General features: G+C 41.4%; 1 protein-coding gene and 1 long non-coding RNA gene across 2 annotated transcripts in view; one reads left to right on the plus strand and one right to left on the minus strand.

The window, feature by feature from the left end:
• LOC132497785 (uncharacterized) overlaps nucleotides 1-15344 on the minus strand; it is a 192963-nt gene extending 177619 nt beyond the window's left edge. The window contains exon 1 of the long non-coding RNA XR_009533637.1: nucleotides 15224-15344. This is a non-coding gene — a long non-coding RNA (uncharacterized LOC132497785). The remainder of the gene's footprint in view (nucleotides 1-15223) is intronic.
• A 382-nt stretch (nucleotides 15345-15726) lies between these two features.
• The window catches only part of TMEM170B (transmembrane protein 170B), a 28181-nt gene continuing 26631 nt past the window's right edge, over nucleotides 15727-17276 (plus strand). The window contains exon 1 of the mRNA XM_060110585.1: nucleotides 15727-16378. Coding sequence (XP_059966568.1) covers nucleotides 16063-16378 — 316 coding nt within the window. The 5' untranslated portion in view covers nucleotides 15727-16062. The remainder of the gene's footprint in view (nucleotides 16379-17276) is intronic.

Here is a 17276-nt window from a genome sequence, read left to right on the forward strand (position 1 = left end):
TTACATTTTTATTTTAAACATTTAATCAAGAAGGCACCTTATTTTTTTATACAGCAGGTTCTTATTAGTCATCCATTTTATACACATCAGGGTATACATGTCAATCCCAATCGCCCAATTCATCACACCACCATACCCACCCCCGCCATGGCTTTCCCCCTTTGGTGTCCAGACGTTTGTTCTCTACATCTGTGCCTCAATTTCTGTCCTGCAAACCGGTTCATCTGTACCATTTTTCTAAGTTCCACATATATGCGTTAATATACGATATTTGTTTTTCTCTTTCTGACTTACTTCACTCTGTATGACAGTCTCTAGATTCATCTGTGTCTCAACAAATGACCCAACTTCATTCCTTTTTATGGCTGAGTAATATTCCATTGTGTATATGTACCACATCTTCTTTATCCATTAATCTGTCGATGGGCATTTAGGTTGCTTCCATGACCTGGCTATTGTAAATAGTGCTGCAATGAACATTGGGGTGCATATGTCTTTTTGAATTATGGTTTTCTCTGGGTATATGACCAGTAGTGGGATTGCTGGATCATATGGTAATTCTATTTTTGGTTTTTTAAGGAAACTCCATACTGTTTTCCATAGTGGCTGTATCAATTTACATTCTCACCAACAGTGCAAGAGGGTTCCCTTTTCTCCACACCCTCTCCAGCATTTGTTGTTTGTAGATATTCTGATGATGCCCATTCTAACTGGTGTGAGGTGATACCTCGTTGTAGTTTTGATTTGCATTTCTCTAATAATTAGTGAGGCTGAGCAGCTTTTCATGTGTTTCTTGGCCATCTGTATGTCTTCTTTGGAGAAATGTCTATTTAGGTCTTCTGCCCATTTTTGGATTGGGTTGTTTGTTTCTTTAATATTGATCTACATGAGCTATTTATATATATTTTGGAGATTAATCCTTTGTCCGTTGATTTGTTTGCAAATATTTTCTCCCATTCTCAGGGTTGTCTTTTCGTCTTGTTTATGGTTTCCTTTGCTGTGCAAAAGCTTTGAAGTTTCATTAGGTCCCATTTGTTTATTTTTGTTTTTATTTCCATTACTCTAGGAGGTGGATCAAAAAAGATCTTGTTGTGATTTATGTCAAAGAGTGTTCTTCCTATGTTTTCCTCTAAGAGTTTTATAGTGTCCAGTCTTACATGTAGGTCTTGCATCCATTTTGAGTTTATTTTTGTGTATGGTGTTAGGGAGTGTTCTAATTTTATTCTTTTACATGTAGCTGTCCAGTTATCCAAACACCACTTATTGAAGAGACTGTATTTTCGCCATTGTATATCCTAGTCTCTTTTGTCATAGATTAGTTGACCATAGGTGCATGGGTTTATTTCTGGGCTTTCTATCTTGTTCCACTGATCTATGTTTCTGTTTTTGTGCCAGTACCATACTGTCTTGATTACTGTAGTTTTGTAGTATAGTCTGAAGTCAAGGAGTCTGATTCCTCCAGCTCCGTTTTTCTCCCTCAAGACTGCTTTGGCTCTTCGGGTTCTTTTGTGTCTCCATACAAATTTTAAGATTTTTTGTTCTAGTTCCGTAAAAAATGCCATTGGTAATTTGATAGGGATTGCATTGAATCTGTAGATTGCTTTGGGTATAGTACAGTCATTTTCACAATATCGATTCTTCCAATCCAAGAACATGGCATATCTCTCCATATGTTGGTATCATCTTTAATTTCTTTCATCAGTGTCTTATAGTTTTCTGCATAAAGGTCTTTTGTCTCCCTAGGTAAGTTTATTCCTAGGTATTTTATTCTTTTTGTTGCAATGGTAAATGGGAGTGTTTCCTTAATTTCTCTTTCAGATTTTCATCATTAGTGTATAGGAATGCAAGAGATTTCTGTGCGTTAATTTTGTATCCTGAAACTTTACCAAATTCATTGATTAGCTCTAGTAGTTTTCTGGTGGCATCTTTAGGATTCTCTATGTATAGTATCATGTCATCTGCAAACAGTGACAATTTTACTTCTTCTTTTCCAATTTGTATTCCTTTTATTTCTTTTTCTTCTCTGATTGCCATGGCTAGGACGTCCAAAACTATGGTGAATAATAGTGGTGAGAGTTGACATCCTTGTCTTGTTCCTGATCTTAGAGGAAATGCTTTCAGTTTTTCTCCATTGAGAATGATGTTTGCTGTGGGTTTGTCGTATATGACCTTTATTATGTTGAGGTAGGTTCCCTCTGTGCCCACTTTCTGGAGAGATTTTATCATAAATCAGTGTTGAGTTTTGTCAAAAGCTTTTTCTGCGTCTACTGAGACGATCATATGGTTTTTATTCTTCAATTTGTTAATATAGTGTATCACATTGATTGATTTGCATATATTGAAGAATTCTTGCATCCCTGGGATAAATCCCACTTGATCATGGTGTATGATCCTTTTAATGTGCTGTTGGATTCTGTTTGCTAGTATTTTGTTGAGGATTTTTGCATCTATAGTCATCAGTGATATTGGTCTGTAATTTTCTTTTTTTGTAGTATCTTTGTCTGGTTTTGGTATCAGGGTGATGGTGGCCTCATAGAATGTGTTTGGGAGTGTTCCTTCCTCTGCAATTTTTTGGAAGAGTTTGAGAAGGATGGGTGTTAGCTCTTCTCTAAATGTTTGATAGAATTCACCTGTGAAGCCATCTGGTCCTGGACTTTTGTTTGTTGGAAGATTTTTAATCACAGTTTCAATTTCATTACTTGTGATTGGTCTGTTCATATTTTCTATTTCTTCCTGGTTCAGTCTTGGAAGGTTATACGTTTCTAAGAATTTGTCCATTTCTTCCAGGTGGTCCATTTTATTGGCATAGCATTGCTTGTAGTAGTCTCTTAGGATGCTTTGTATTTCTGCAGTGTCTGCTGTAACTTCTCCTTTTTCATTTCTAATTTTATTGATTTGAGTCCTCTCCCTCTTTTTCTTGATGAGTCTGGCTAATGGTTTATCAATTTTGTTTATCTTCTCAAAGAACCAGCTTTTAGTTTTATTGATCTTTGCTATTGTTTTCTTTGTTTCTATTTCATTTATTTCTGCTCTGATCTTTATGATTTCTTTCCTTCTGCTAACTTTGGGTTTTGTTTGTTCTTCTTTCTCTAGTTCCTTTAGGTGTAAGGTTAGATTATTTGAGATTTTCCTTGTTTCTTGAGGTAGGCTTGTATAGCTATAAAATTCCCTCTTAGAACTGCTTTTGCTGCATCCAATAGGTTTTGTATCATCGTGTTTTCATTGTCATTTGTCTCTAGGTATTTTTTGATTTCCTCTTTGATTTCTTCAGTGATCTCTTGGTTATTTAGTAATGTATTGTTTAGCCTCCATGTGTTTGTGTTTTTTATGTTTTTTCCCCTGTAATTCATTTCTAATCTCATAGCATTGTGGTCAGAGAAGATGCTTGATATGATTTCAATTTTCTTAAATTTACTGAGGCTTGATTTATGACCCAAGATGTGATCTATCCTGGAGAATGTTCCATGTGCACTTGAGAAGAAAGTGTAACCTGCTGTTTTTGGATGGAATGTCCTATAAATATCAATTAAATCTATCTGGTCTACTGTGTCATTTAAAGCTTCTGTTTCCTTATTTATTTTCATTTTGGATGATCCGTCCATTGGTGTAAGTGAGGTGTTAAAGTCCCCCACTATTACTGTGTTACTGTCGATTTCCTCTTTTATACCTGTTAGCAGTTGCCTTATATATTGAGGTGTTCCTATGTTGGGTGCATATATATTTATAATTGTTATATCTTCTTCTTGGATTGATCCCTTGATCACTATATAGTGTCCTTCCTTGTCTCTTGTAACATTATTTTAAAGTCTATTTTATCTGATATGAGTATTGCTATTCCAGCTTTTTTTTTTTTTTTTTTTTTTTGCGGTATGCGGGCCTCTCACTGTTGTGGCTTCTCCCATTGCGGAGCACAGGCTACGGACGCGCAGGCTCAGTGGCCATGGCTCATGGGCCCAGCCACTCCACGGCATGTGGGATGTTCCCGGACCAGGGCACGAACCCGTGTCCCCTGCATCAGCAGGTGGACTCTCAACCACTGCGCCACCAGGGAAGCCCTCCAGCTTTCTTTTGATTTCCACTTGCATGGAATATCTTTTTCCATCCCCTCACTTTCAGTCTGTATGTGTCACTAGGTCTGAAGTGGGTCTCTTGCAGACAGCATATATATGGGTCTTGTTTTTGTATTCATTCAGCAAGCCTGTGTCTTTTGGTTGGAGCATTTAATCCATTCACGTTTAAGGTAATTATCGATATGTACGTTCCTATGACCATTTTCTTAATTGTTTTGGGTTTGTTTTTGTAGGTCCTTTTCTTCTCTTGTGTTTCCCACTTAGAGAAGTTCCTTTAGCATTTGTTGTAGAGCTGGTTTGGTGGTTCTGAATTCTCTTAGCTTTTGCTTGTCTGTAAAGCTTTTGATTTTTCCATCAAATATGAATGAGATCCTTGCTGGGTAGAGTAATCTTGGTTGTAGTTTCTTCCCTTTCATCACTTTAAGTATATCATGCCACTCCCTTCTGGCTTGTAGAGTTTCTGCTGAGAAATCAGCTGTTAACCTTATGGGAGTTCCCTTGTATATTATTTGTTATTTTTCCCTTGCTGCTTTAAATAATTTTTCTTTGTCTTTAATTTTTGCCAATTTGATTAATATATGTCTCGGTGTGTTTCTTCTTGGGTTTATCCTGTATGGTACTCTCTGTGCTTCCTGGACTTGGGTGGCTATTTCCTTTCCCATGTTAGGGAAGTTTTCGACTATAATCTCTTCAAATATTTTCTCTGGTCCTTTCTCTCTCTCTTGTCCTTCTGGGACCCCTATGATGCGAATGTTGTTACGTTTAATGTTGTCCCAGTGGTCTCTTAGGCTGTCTTTATTTCTTTTCATTCTTTTTTCTTTATTCTGTTCCACAGCAGTGAATTCCACCATTCTGTCTTCCAGGTCACTTATCTGTTCTTCTGCCTCAGTTATTCTGCTATTGATTCCTTCTAGTGTAGTTTTCATTTCAGTTATTGGATTGTTCATCTCTGTTTGCTTGTTCTTTAATTCTTCTAGGTCTTTGTTAAACATTTCTTGCATCTTCTCAATCTTTACCTCCATTCTTTTTCCGAGGTCCTGGATCATCTTCACTATCATTATTCTGAATTATTTTTCTGGAAGGTTGCCTATCTCCACTTCATTTAGTTGTTTTTCTGGGGTTTTATCTTTTTCCTTCATCTGGTACATAGCTCTCTGCCTTTTCATCTTGTCTATCTTTCTGTGAATGTGGTTTTTGTTCCACAGGCTGCAGGACTGTAGTTCTTGCTTCTGCTGTCTTCCCTCTGGTGGATGAAGCTATCTAAGAGGCTTGTGTAACTTTCCTCATGGGAGGGACTGGTGGTGGGTAGAGCTGACTGTTTCTCTGGTGGGTAGAGCTCAGTAAAACTTTAATCTTCTTGACTACTGATGGGTGGGGCTGGGTTCATTCCCTCCCTATTGGTTGTTTGGCCTGAGGCAACCCAACACTGGAGCCTACCTGCGCTCTTTGGTGGGGCTAATGGCAGACTCTGGGAGGGCTCATGCCAAGAAGTACTTCCCAGAACTTCTGCTGCCAGTGTCCTTGTCCCCACAGTGAGCCACAGCCACCACCTGCCTCTGCAGGTGGCCCTCCAACACTAGCAGGTAGGTCTGGTTCAGTCTCCCCTGGGGTCAGTGCTCCTTCCCCTGGGTCCCAATGCGCACACGACTTTGTATATGCCCTCCAGGAATGGAGTCTCTGTTTCCCCCAGTCCTGTCAAAGTCCTGCAATCAAATCCCACTAGCCTTCAAAGTCGATTCTCTAGGAATTCCTCCTTCCATTGCCAGACCCCCAGGTTGGGAAGCCTGACATGGGGCTTGGAGCCTTCACTCCAGTGGGTGGACTTCTGTGGTATAAGTGTTCTCCAGTCTGTGAGTCACCCATCCAGCATTTACAGGATTTGATTTTACTGTGATTGCGCCACACCTACCGTCTCACTGTGGCTTCTCCTTTGTCTTTGGGTGTCGGATATCTTTTTTGGTGAGTTCCAGTGTCTTCCTGTCGATGATTGTCCAGCAGCTAGTTGTGATTCTGGTGTTCTCACAAGAGGGAGTGAGAGCATGTCCTTCTACTCCACCATCTTGGTTCAGGGCCAATTGTTTCTTTTTAAATAGGAGTTATGTGTGCATATTTAAACACAGAAAATAAATAAAATCTCCAGAGAGAGGAACAGACTAAAGAATTTAGAGATAATATATATCTTCATCAAAGACCAAATCCAGGGCAAATGAAAGATTTCATGAGATGTGACTATAAAGTAATAGATTGCATGTTTTAATGACTTACTACCATTTATAGTTCCAAAATGATATAATTCTTCAGAGAAGACACTCTGGAAGGTAGATTGTTATTCTAATGGCGTTGCCATTACTTCAGATACATTTTAATTTTCTTCCAAACCAGGTAGCTCCAAACTACACAAAGGTTTCACCACTCATGACACACCTCACTTTTATTCAAAAGACGTTTCTTGCCAGGCTGGCCACTCAACTGACATTACACTAAGCAACTTCTGACTATTTCCAAATGCCAAGTCCACCCTTAAATTATAAACATTAGCACCACTGAGGGTATTTTTTAAAAGTGTGCCAAATATTTATCAAAATAGTCTTAAATACCCAAATGTGAAAGAAAACATTCTGATTTCAAATAGAGTATCAATCTTGTTGGCATATATGCTTGATGACTTCAAACCAGGCAAGGCTTTTGACAAAACTTTTTAAAGTACATATTATATATCAATTTTTCCCCAGATACTTCAACAGTTAAGCCCTAACTGGCTACTCACTGAAGCAATGATGGTATTTTTACTGGTGAATTTCCAACTGAGGTCCACTCAGCAATTTCTAAGTACATTTAAATACATGGCTTTATTTTTTCCTCCTTATTTCTTATACCTCAATATGCATGAGAAGGAAATGGCCTTGTTTTTCAAAGGCTTACAAAGAACAGAAAGAAATAAACTATGATTTCAAAATGCCTAATAATCTATTCATATCATGTTCAGATTTTCAGAAAGGAAGAAGGACAAGCAAAGGGGAAAAGGGTCATCTTTAACTTGCCCCCACTTTAACTTTCCCAGAAATTACAGACAGAGAGAAAAAAAGATCATTAACAAAATGTCACTTTGCTTAAAACAGAAACAGACTCATAGACCTAGAAAACGAATTTACGGTTACTGTGGGGAAAGGTTGGTGGAGGGGTAGATTGGGAGTTTGGGATTGACATGTACGCACTGCTATATTTAAGATAAAATGTCTTTCCATGAAAAAAAAGTCACTTGGCTTAAAATGAGATCTTTTTAAATGGGACTCTTAGTTCACATGAAACACAAATTTTTCACTGCCTCATCTTCACGCTGGAGTAAATTAAATTCTTTATTCATCCTTCTATTGCATTCTGTGTCATATTTCACAGTGAAATACTAACGTGCACTTTATTTGAGCTTGGAAATCCAGGACAAATATAAGGAGGTTGAAATAAAAGAGGAGGCTCCCTTGGAGGCCAGACTCTGAGAAGCAAGAAATGTGCCCTGGTTGCAGAGAGGAAGTTGCATTTTGTTGTACAACTTTTTGGTTACGCAGAACTCTTGGCCTAATCGTGAGAGATGACATCTGTTCAACAATTGCACAACTTCCTCCTCGCTCAATCAACATCTGTTAATTTGATTTAATTTATTTTTTAAAATTTATTTATTCAATTAATTTATTTTTGGCTGCGTTGGGTCTTCGTTGCTGCGTGCGGGCTTTTTCTAGTTGCGGTGAGTGGGGGCCACTCTTCGTTGCGGTGCGTGGGCTTCTCATCGTGGTGGCTTCTCTTGTTGTGGAGCATGGGCTCTAGGCTCGCAGGCTCAGTAGTTGTGGCTCATGGGCTCTAGAGAGCAGGCTCAGTAGTTGTGGCGCACGGGCTTAGTTGCTCCACAGCATATAGGATCTTCCTGGACCAGGGCTCGAACCCATGTCCCCTGAATTGGCAGGCGGACTCTTAACGACTGTGCCACCAGGGAAGCCCCTGTTAATTTGATTTTAAGACACAGTCTTCCATTCCTTTGGTCATCAGGAGTGATGGAGAAACTAAGAGAAGGAGCCGAGTGCCCTACTTGATACAACCTTTTCCCCAACTGAGAACTGGGTCACATGACCTTGGCTATGAAGAAGGCTCTAATTCATCCTATCTTATTCTTATAATACCCTCAGCACTTATGGAATATATATATATATATATATATATACATATATATATAGTGAATATATATGTCCGTAACTGAGTATACACATTGTATTACATATATAAATATATACATATATGTAATATATTTACTGACTACACACATATATTATGTAACATATGTAAAATATATAATATATATTATTCCTGCAATATACAATACATATATGTATATTATTATACATATTACTATACGTTATATATAATACATATTAAAATAATATTATTGTATACTATATACATGTATAATAACACATATTATGCATCACATTATACATGTATACATAATAAACATACATTTACATATACATAATTATACAGTGTTAGTGTATACTCAGTCACAGGTTGTTGTTAAGTGTCTTCTATTGTTTCTAATGCATGTTTTATTCTCTTAAACCAATGCTAGGGTCTTTAAGGGAAGGAACGGTGTTTTTCTTATTTTTTAACACATATGATTAGTATAATGAAAGAAAAGTGATGAAAATTATTAACTTCAGTTCAAACTTATACTTTTACAGTGGGCCAGATGTTCTCATTTCATTCCCAGTTACCCCAGATATTTACTATCCAGGTAGATCCCAGGGGAACCGCAACAGGGCTGCAGCTCTCATGCAACACCAGCAAGAAATAAAATTTGTTGTTTAAACCAATGAGATTTTAAGTTTCTTTGTTATGTAGCATGGTCTAGTGAAACCTAAGGTATAGCCTAAAGCAGATCTAGTGGACAAAATAAGTAAGATTATAGAAGACCTTTAGTAACGTAATAAATATGGTAGATCTTATTCATATAGACCTCACTATTCCCTAAAAACAGAGAATACACCTTCTTTAACTGTGTACTCACTTCCCCAAATTAATCATATACTGGGCTACAAAGAAAACATCAGTAAATCCCTCAAAGTGGAAATGGTATAAATAACATTCTTTGGCTACACAGTAATTAAACTATGAACTGCTAAAAAATATAGAACCGCCTCCCTTTGAAAGTTGAAAGTTAAAAAAGAATCTCTCTTTTACATAACTTCAAAGTAGAAATCAAAAGTAAGATGGCAGAATTTCTAGAAGATAACAACAGAAAATGTTAATAGAACATCATGTATCAAAAGCTACAGGATACAACCTAAGCAGTGCTCAGGGCAAATTCAAAGTTAAATACTTGTATTATTATAATACTTATACCTAGAAAAAAATTGACAAAGAGCTGCTTCCCTAAAGCATTGACAGCAGTTTTACAGTTGAATTTCACCAAACACCGAAGGAAAAGAAAAATCCAGATAAGGACAGCTTCTAAATATTTTGTATAAAGCCAACACAACATTAATCAGCAAAAATAAAAAATAAAAATAAAACCCACAAACTAAATTAAACACAATTTTAAAGAGAAATGTACAGATCAATCTCACTCACAATACTGATGACATAATTCTAATAAAAGATTAAGACATGGAATTAAGTAGCATATTAAAAGAATGAGAGATCATGACTAAGTGGCATCAACTCTAGAAACTCAAAGAAAATGTATTAGGAAAATTTTAATATAATCCTCATATATTTAGGATCAAAGGAAGAATCACATTGTCATATCCATAGATGCTAAAAAGAGACATATTCAACAACTTTTCAAAATCAAATTTCTTAATAAAATAAAACATTAAAATATCTCAACATCCCCTAAATTTATTTATAAATGTAGCATGACTTCAGTGAAAATATAACCAGTAATATTTTCAGAATTAGGAAACTGATTTTAAAGTTCTTCCAGAATAATACACATTCAAGATTAATCAGGAAAAAATTAAAAAATGAATAGAAAAGGAAGACCTATCTTAGAACAACCTGAAGCATATTGTACAGTTAAAGAAAATAAAAATAGTGTGGTGCTGACACATGAATAGATAGATAGGACAAAAATGAAAGTCCAGAAATAAATCCAAGTATACATAGAAATTTGCACATGATATAGCTGGTGTTTTAGGTCAGTGGGAAAATGATGGATTTTTCAATAAATGTTTTGGGACAGTTGCCATCTGGAAAAACAAAATTAGATCTCTACTAAATGTTTTACATTAAAAAAATTCCAAGTGGACCACAGATGTAAACAAAGACACCCATAAAATTTTTAGAAAAGATATGAGACTTAAAAAAATCAAATCTGAGAAGGGAAGACATTTTAAAGCATGGCGGAAGACTTAGATACCATAAAAGAAAAGGCTGACAACAAAAGTATCAGAAATTTCTACATGACCAAAGAGTTTTGTTAAAGCTAAAAGGCTACTGACAAACTGAAAAAGATGTATACAGTACATATCACAAATGGTTAATTTGTTAAATATTTAAAAGCTCCTACATGTAAGTTTTTAAAAGATAAATTACCCAAAAGAAAAATGGGCAGAAGTGCCTCGAAAAGGCAATCGATATGTTCCTTCACACACACATAAAATGTGTCACCTCACTTAAAATCAGAAAATCGCTAATAAAATACAGTGAAATACCATTTTCACCATTTTGTTCTTGGCATACAATGTTTTATGATGTTTAGCTCAACAAGTAAGTACTTTAAGAATTGAGTTTAGTGTGGATTATGCATCATGAATCTACAAGTGGCATTTAATCAACACACTATTTTATGTGTTTTATATTTGGCCTTCCATCCATAATATGACCAGACTGGATGCAGGGTAATTTCAGACAATGGTTTTTAGGGGGAAAACTGAGTCTCCTGTATTGCCAAATGCAGGATTTTGTATGCGTGTGATTTCAGCAGAGTCTTTCTTTACACTCACATTCAGGCCTCAAAGAATGAATTCTTAGAGTTCAAATGTCATGTATTATCTCTTTTATTTTTTTTATTTTTTATTTTTTGCGGTACGGGGGCCTCTCACTGTTGTGGCCTCTCCCGTTGCGGAGCACAGGCTCCGGACGCGCAGGCTCAGCGGCCATGGCTCACAGGCCCAGCCGCTCCGCGGCATGTGGGATCTTCCCGGACCAGGGCACGAACCCGTGTCCCCTGCATCGGCAGGCGGACTCTCAACCACTGCGCCACCAGGGAAGCCCCTATTATCTCTTTTAAAGACTTAGGATAATAAACAAGGAGCTACAAGGCAGTGGGGAGTGGGCTGGGCAGCATCTGGCAGAAATTGGAAGGTAGGTGGTTTGTATGCACAGGTGGAGGGAAAACAACAAGGATCAGGTGGAAAATGGAGCTAGTGGCACGGGCAGTTACTTGCCTGTCCTTCCATCTCAAACATGCTCCTAACCCTCCATGACTGTGGGTGGACGTCATTTCCCACTGCCAATATGGATCATCTCTCTGCTCTTTTCTGCACAGGGCTGGACCCCTCAGCAGCCCCATAATGGTGACCTGGCACCCTAGGTATGCCATATCTTACTGCAGAGACAAAATAGGACATACCTTGTTTTTCTGATTTACTGTGATGGAAATGTCTCTTGACTCTTAACAGGTGTTCTGAGAAACATTTCAACAAGTAAATTTCAGTGCAGTACCTATTTTAAAATAATATGCACGACCATTTCTTCCTCTTATTTCTGTCATTTCTTCCAACAGAATTTTATATTCTTCTTCAAAAAACCAACAGTGCTTTCGTTTTGTGTGTGTGTGTGTGTGTGTGTGTGTGTGTGTGCGTGCACGCACGTGTATAAGAAGAAGATACAAGATTTGGGCAGAAGTGAGGTTTTGTGTATAGATTTTGAAAAAAAATTTGTCTAATAGTGTTATAAAATTTAACACTATTAAATTAGTGTTATGAAATTTCAACCCATCCTTGTGAAAATTAAATGAGCTAATATGTTGTACTTGGCACAAGGTCTGGCAGGAGGAAAGAGCTATGTGTTGATTATTACTATTAGTTAAATGACGCCAAAAATCTGAAGAGGTACCATTATTATTCCCATTTTAAAGCTAGTAAGTGATGCAGCCAGTGTTCAAACCATATTTTCCAGATAATGAATCTTTTAAACCTGCCCCATCACGCAGAGTTTGGAGCTGCTGAAATGTGTCGCGAGATGAAATTAGGTTGCCTATGTAATGTGACTCTGTGATATAGTACCGTACAGCGAGAAAGGAAGCTAATAAAGGAGAAAGATGTCCTCAAAGTTAATGTTTTTCTCAAAGGATCAATATCATTTTATATTCTAATTGGCTTTAAAAGCTTTCTTCTGGGCCCTCTCTAGACAATTAATAGGATTCCTAAGACTTATGGGTGTTCCCTTACTTGTGTGTAAGAAATAAACTAGGAACTCTTTGTGAATTGTTATTTATTTCACATGCAAGGGCACGGGGCTAAAAGAGACCTCTAGGATTTATTTGGGGTGTTCCCTGATTTCTGGCAGGAATGTGACTAAACCATTCCTTGACTGGTGTATTAACTCAATACTGAAAACCTGCAAGGAGAGAAATTACACACTTCCACCTGCATTATTTCAGTTTTGGGTTTCATAACCTTGGCCATTGGGAAATGTTCAATTCACTTAAGAATATACGCTTCCAACATACCATTATGTTTATCATTAGCTTTATCAAGGCAAACACAAGTTGAATGCAAGGTATTAGCCTAGAGAACTGAGACCTTATGAATCTTCAAATCCTGTAGATAATGCCTAGCACAGAACATTATTACAGATAACAGGTGCCAAATAAATGCTTACTGAATTGAGCTGAATAGCAAGGGAAACATTGACTGGTTATCAAAGTGCATTATCGATTTGGGCCTTCCTTGCTGTGTCTTACTTTCTCATTTCCAGAAATCAACACTTAGGTTCCATTCAAAAAATTATGTGAAACAAGAAAAACGCTGACTTTTCTATGAAGTTTATTCATTTATTCATTCAACAAATATTTGATGAACACCATGTGCTAGGCATTGTCCCAGGTTCTGAATATTTTAAATGCATGCTACCATGTTGTAAACAGTAGTGTGTAATAGTAAGAAACCCACTGCTTCCGTGTAAACTAATTAAAAGTTCCTGATGTGAGAGTTTAATCAGCTGCTGCTTAGAGAGTTTGATATGAACCCTTCATTGAATGTAGTCATATTCTCTAATACCGCTAATCATAGAATGTCAAACGTCTTATTGGTAATCATTAGGTAACCTGCATCTCCCCATCCAGAACCTTAAAGGTATGGAGTTGATAGTGAGGTAAGGAAGATGGTGTGGCTACTGGAAAGAATGAGCAGACTAGGAATTCAGAAACTGGGCTGTGAAGTGGTGTTACCTCTCTAAGGCACTTAATTCTGCAGAATCAGTTTCCCCTATCTGTAAAATAAAGTGAATTGGCAAAGGTAAAGCCTCTTTTTTTTTTTTTTTTTTTTTTTTGCGGTATGCGGGCCTCTCACTGTTGTGGCCTCCCCCGTTGCGGAGCACAGGCTCCGGACGCGCAGGCTCCGGACGCGCAGGCTCCGGACGCGCAGGCTCCGGACGCGCAGGCTCAGCGGCCATGGCTCACGGGCCCAGCCGCTCCGCGGCATATGGGATCCTCCCAGACCGGGGCACGAACCCGTATCCCCTGCATCGGCAGGCGGACTCTCAACCACTTGCGCCACCAGGGAGGCCCCGGTAAAGCCTCTTTTAAGTCTGATTATCTTATAATCTTAAATGAAGATCTCATTAATTCTAAATCCTCAGAAGACGATAACTCCACATTATGAGTTTTGGCTCAGTTCTAATTAGTGATGCAGACTCTTCCCTTTCCTCCTGTGTTGCGACATCAAACAGACAATACATATGCCAACTAAAAATTGTTTTTTGCCTTCTGGTTCTATAAGAATGAAGTCAGTAGCCACTGCAGCCGCTAACCTTCCCCACACCCTGAAAGGAGTTCAGGGTGGAGATCAGGAATGAGGCCCTCCTGTGCTCCAGGAAAAACTGGCAGAACAGGTCTTCAGTTAGGTATTCTTAGGAGAAGAATTTATGAGCCCAATTTCTTGCATCTTCTCACATCTAGAAAAGCACTAAAATCATTAACAGAGACACCTGCTCCTCGTGACCAGCACCAACCTTCTTGTGACCAGCAGCAACTTTCTGCCAAAATGTGTGCTTAAGGGCACATACGCCCCCTTCACCAAAGTCACATATATACTGACCTTCTCCGCACCTCCCCAGAGCAGCTGCTCAGAGCTGCCTGAAAGCCTGTATCCCCGGCTACAGTCTTCGTTCTGCCCCTAATAAAACTTAACTCACACCTCTCGCGCTGTACATTTTTTCCGTTGACACATACATACGTATATAAATATACATATGTATATTTTAAGGTGGTCCCCAAGAACACCCTTTACAGGTGATCCAACCCTCCTGCGTTTTGCCCAAAGTACTTGATGATTTAGCTACAGCATGAACTTCGGCGTCCTTTGCAGATTTTCTCTTCAGACAGTAAAGCGGTTGAAAAAGGATGGGGAGAGGCAGCTGACTGGTGCATATGTGGTCACTGCCAAAACTTAATTCTTATTTTTCAAGATAAAAGGTTTCAGACTTCAAGGAGGAGTTCACTTTGTTGTGGCTGAATTTTAGACAGTTCCTCGGGCTAACGGTGGATATGGAGAAAGGCAGCAAACCACGGGAAGAGAGGTCTAGTTTAAGTCCTGAGCTGGGCGGGGGGCAGATAACGGCGACTTTTACAATTTAGGTAAAGAGAGTACTGCAACGAAAAAAGAGGTAGCCCCGAGGATGGCCCTGAGGTGTAAGACACCTGCCCAGCCCCGGGACTGCAGGTGATTTCAGATGCCAGAACCACGGGAGGCCCAGGTTCTTGCTGTGGGTAGGACTGGATGTAAAGTGGGTCTGTTTCTGTTTTAATGGCTTTCGGATATATTCTCCAAGTAGTAACGTACCCAGGTCATGTGACTCACCCCCCCCAAAAAACCCAAAACCCCAAACCCACAAATCTACAATGTTGAGATATTTATACTTGTTAGAAAAAGTTGTACTCAAACCTTTTTATCCACTGTATTTCATTCGAAGCCAAAGATGTGAACTGTCACAGCATCCACCTGACGGAGTTTGACACCTCGCTCCCCGCCACGTAGGGTGGCGGCTGCACCTCAGCCTGGAGCTCCAGCTCCGCCCGGATTCTCCCAGGGCGCGCGCCCGGGGCCGGGGGGCCGGAGGCAGGGAGGGCGTGGAGCTGGTTCCCCTGGAGCGCCCAGTCAGCAGCGAGGCCCGGCGGTGGCGCTAGTGACGTAGGCCGCGCTTCCCTCCGCCCCACTGCGGGCCGAGGCTCAGCCCCGTCAGCCTCGCGAGCTCGCGCGCGCGAGAAGCAGGAGGAGGAGGGCTTTGGGGCCGGCCGGTTGTCGAAGGGCGACGGGTCGCGGGAAGGGGGAGAATGAGCATGCGCAGCAGCTCCGGGGAGGGCGGGGGAGGTGGGGACCCGTGCGCGCGCGCACGATCGGCCCGGGGCGGCCGCGGGTGGAGGGGGCGGTTCCTCGAGTGTCGGCGGCAGGAGGGTTGGCAGGCTGGCGGCAGGTGCTGCCGCGGCCACTGCTGCCGCCGCCGCCGCCGCCTCCTCCTCCGCCTCCTCCTCCGCCTCCTCCGAGTCCCAGGTCTGCTCGTCCTCTCGCGGTGATGAGCTGAGCCCCGTCGGGGGCTGCACCTGCCGGCTGCCCATCACCCCGGACCTCCCGGCGTGACCTCGGCCTCCTCGCGTGCCCGGCACCCGCGGCTCCGAGCTGCCCCTGAGAGGGAGCGGCAGCGGCCTCCTCCGACCCGAGTCCTCGCTCGGGGGCCGCGCGGGGAGAGCGCCCGGCCCCCTCCCCTCCCCAGTCCGCCGTCCTCGATGTCTCCCCGGCGGGGAGGGGGCTGCCTGGGAGACGCGCTGAGCGGCCCCCCCCGGAGGCCCGTCGGCGGCAGCAGCAGCGACCAGCCCGGCGACCCGAAGCCTCCCCCGGCGGCGGCGGCCTGGAGGAGCCGCGCAGCCGCCGCCGCCCCCGGAGCCTCGCAGCCGCCGCCGCCGCCCGGCGCCGGAGGAGAGGGCGGCGGGCTCCCCCCAGGGAAGATGAAGGCGGAGGGGGGCGACCACTCCATGATCAACCTGTCGGTGCAGCAGGTCCTGAGCCTCTGGGCCCATGGGACGGTGCTGAGGAACCTTACGGGTAATTGATGCGCCCGGGGTGGGGACCGGGATGCGGTGCCGCCCCTCGCCTCCCTTCTCCCTCCCTCGGAGGGGAAGCGCTCCTCGCCGCCCCACCCCCGTGCGCGCCCCGCTCGGGAGCTCGCGGTCCCAAGTCCTGGCGAGGAAGGTGTTAATTGATCTGCTCCGCTCCTGTTCTGGGGGCGCCGACGCCAGTCCCCCGAGACCCCGGCTCCAGAAGCGCTGGGGGAGAATCCACGACCCCCGCCTCCCCTCCCTTCCTGCATGGGGAGGGCCGGCGACCGCCCTGCCTCTGTAGTACGCGTGGAATAGCTTTAGCGCTGAGACTTGAGTACAGTTAGCCTTTATTTATCTCCCCACCTCCATACACACACACACGCACACGCACACGCGCGCGCGCCGCGCGCTTCTTGCTCTTTAGGTCTTTTTCTAGTTTAGCTCTATTTCTTTCTTGCAAATCTCAAATCGAATGCAGGACTTAAATTCCCTTCTCACAATGATCAATTTGCTTCAACTGTTAATTTTGGGGTTTTTTTGCGATATAAATGACTCATTAAGTAGATTATATTAGGTCACGGGCTGGGTCAAGGTCTAGTGAATTCTAAGCACTTTTTGCTTTAACCATATATCTTCTCCCTCTCCTATTTCCTTTTGTCTGTCTGTCTCCCTCTGGCCCCAAGCTGCTGCTTCTGTGACATTTGATAATTTTGTGTATTTCCCTTCATACGTCAAGGCTATCAGGAGGGAATTGGACTTAATATATTATAGTAGTTAACATCAATTTCTGGTTGTAAAAGTGAGCAATAATACTCATAAACTTTAAAAATCAAATGTGTAGGTCTGGTTTGTGGAGAAACTTCTGGCTTGGTTAATGCAGAAATGCTTGTATTATACCCTGA

This window comes from Mesoplodon densirostris, chromosome 10, assembly GCF_025265405.1.
Source record: "Mesoplodon densirostris isolate mMesDen1 chromosome 10, mMesDen1 primary haplotype, whole genome shotgun sequence".
Taxonomy (NCBI): domain Eukaryota; kingdom Metazoa; phylum Chordata; class Mammalia; order Artiodactyla; family Ziphiidae; genus Mesoplodon; species Mesoplodon densirostris.